Here is a 1,792-nt window from a genome sequence, read left to right as displayed (position 1 = left end):
TGGTAAACAAGTTGTAATTGTAATATCCTTTCAAAGGATGGTCTATGAGTCGGCAATTTAGAAGAAAACCAACAAGTACATAGTAGGCCACTTAGCTGGATCAAAAGCGAATACGTATTATTTAGAATTTTTTTTTTTTTAGATTTAAAGAGATCATTAATTTGATAATTTTCTTTTTAAGTTAGCAATATATCCTCTCTCTTTCTCTCTTTTTTTTCTTCTGTACAGAATATGGACTTTGCCACGAGAAGATGGTTCTGCCTACCACTGGGGTGCATGGTGCTGATCAATCTGGTTAATGCCGATTTTGAGTTTCAAAAGGGAGTGCTTGCCAGCGCCAGCCCAGGGATCACGGAACACATTGATCTCCAGTGCTGGAACGCTTGCTCTTTGACTTTGATAAATTTCAGGGAACTCAAGATAGAGTACAATGTGGATGCCTTCTGGAATTTCATGCTGTTCTTGCAGAAATTCCAGCGTCCTAGACATTACAATGTCTTCTTAAGCATAGCTCAGGATTTCTGGGACATGTATGTAGACTGCTTGCTTTCAAGATCTCATGGAATGGGCAGAAGATAGGTGATGCCTCCTAAGAATAATTTTCCACAGAAGATAACAGGAGGTAATTTAAATGTGTATTTATGAGAATAACAGTTTAGTTTTCTTAAAAATTCAATACTTAATCATTTTGGTTTTTCAAGTTTATCCAACAAACATGTCATATTTTTTCCTAATACGATCAGCTTTGATTTCCATTTTTTTTTTTTACTGATTTTATATTATGTAGAAACCTCAGGAGCTCTGACATACAAATACTTGATTTTATATAACCTTGGAATATAATACACTTTGATAGATCATTAGAATTATTATCTTACTTCCCCCCATATATAGTTAATAAGAAAGTCATTTAAAACTGTAATTGTTCATATTTCATTTGTTGAAGAAATTGTTGGACATTGGACATTAGAAATTAATTTTTTTTTTTAGAAATTAATTTTTAATAGGGTTGTTTAAAAGGATGGAATCTGAAGAGTCATATTATAATAAATATTCACAATTTCTCCTCTGTAACCTTGTAGGACTGGATTTTACCAAACGTGGATTTTACATTTGAGAGAGAACATGGAAAATATCTCCAGCAAGATGACACCAACCTGAAAGTTTAACTCTGTCAGTATTAATGAAGTCAAGTATTTCCTCTAGTGTTTATCAAAATTGTTATTTCTAATTTTTTAATATTGATGGTTGTATTTTTGTTGATGTGTGTAATTGCTTTATGGCCATTGAATGATCATTTCCATCTTTTCAGGTGATTTGTTGTTTCTTACTTACAAGGCATCTTTGTAAAGCATCTTTTAAAAATTCCACTTAAAATGCAAATGTAACATTTTTTTATGCAAGTCAGTGGAGTAAAATTATAATCAATTTTATAAGGTATCTTATACATAACTTTGATTTTAAAATTGTGCCAGATTAATGCCAGTATTGTCCTAAAAATATTTAATTTTGATGTAGTGTACTGTGTGGCTTTGATATGTGCATTTCATCACCGAGTCATCTTATGTATTAAAGTATTTTGTATTTTCTTGTTTTTGTTATCTTCATTTTTAAAAAGGAATAACAACACAATAAAGATTTTAAAAATAAAATAAAAAGGAATAACAAACAGAAAGGCAGTAAGAAACTTTATTTTAGTAAAGTGCAGTTTGACGGGATTTTTGTCTTTAGGTGTTAGCTCAGTAATTTTTTATATTTCCTATTTATATCTCGCATCTTATTCCAAAAATGA

General features: G+C 30.7%; 1 protein-coding gene across 1 annotated transcript; it reads left to right on the top strand.

Moving 5' to 3' along the window:
• The first annotated feature begins 231 nt into the window (after positions 1 to 231).
• FAM237B (family with sequence similarity 237 member B) lies at positions 232 to 579 on the top strand. The gene has a single exon (XM_070425112.1). The coding sequence runs from the start codon at positions 232 to 234 to the stop codon at positions 577 to 579; it is 348 nt and encodes a 115-aa protein (XP_070281213.1).
• The last annotated feature ends 1,213 nt before the right edge of the window (positions 580 to 1,792 follow it).

This window comes from Myotis yumanensis, unplaced genomic scaffold (genome assembly GCF_028538775.1).
Source record: "Myotis yumanensis isolate MYYU_CA2020_CCGP unplaced genomic scaffold, mMyoYum1.0.hap1 SCAF_9, whole genome shotgun sequence".
Lineage (NCBI taxonomy): Eukaryota > Metazoa > Chordata > Mammalia > Chiroptera > Vespertilionidae > Myotis > Myotis yumanensis.
The sequence above is the reverse complement of the archived record's forward strand: the minus strand, read 5'-3'. Positions and strand labels throughout refer to the sequence as shown.

Bases quoted from the DNA above. Each gene is read 5' to 3' on its own strand.
- FAM237B (XM_070425112.1), top strand. From the start codon at position 232: ATGGACTTTGCCACGAGAAGATGGTTCTGCCTACCACTGGGGTGCATG.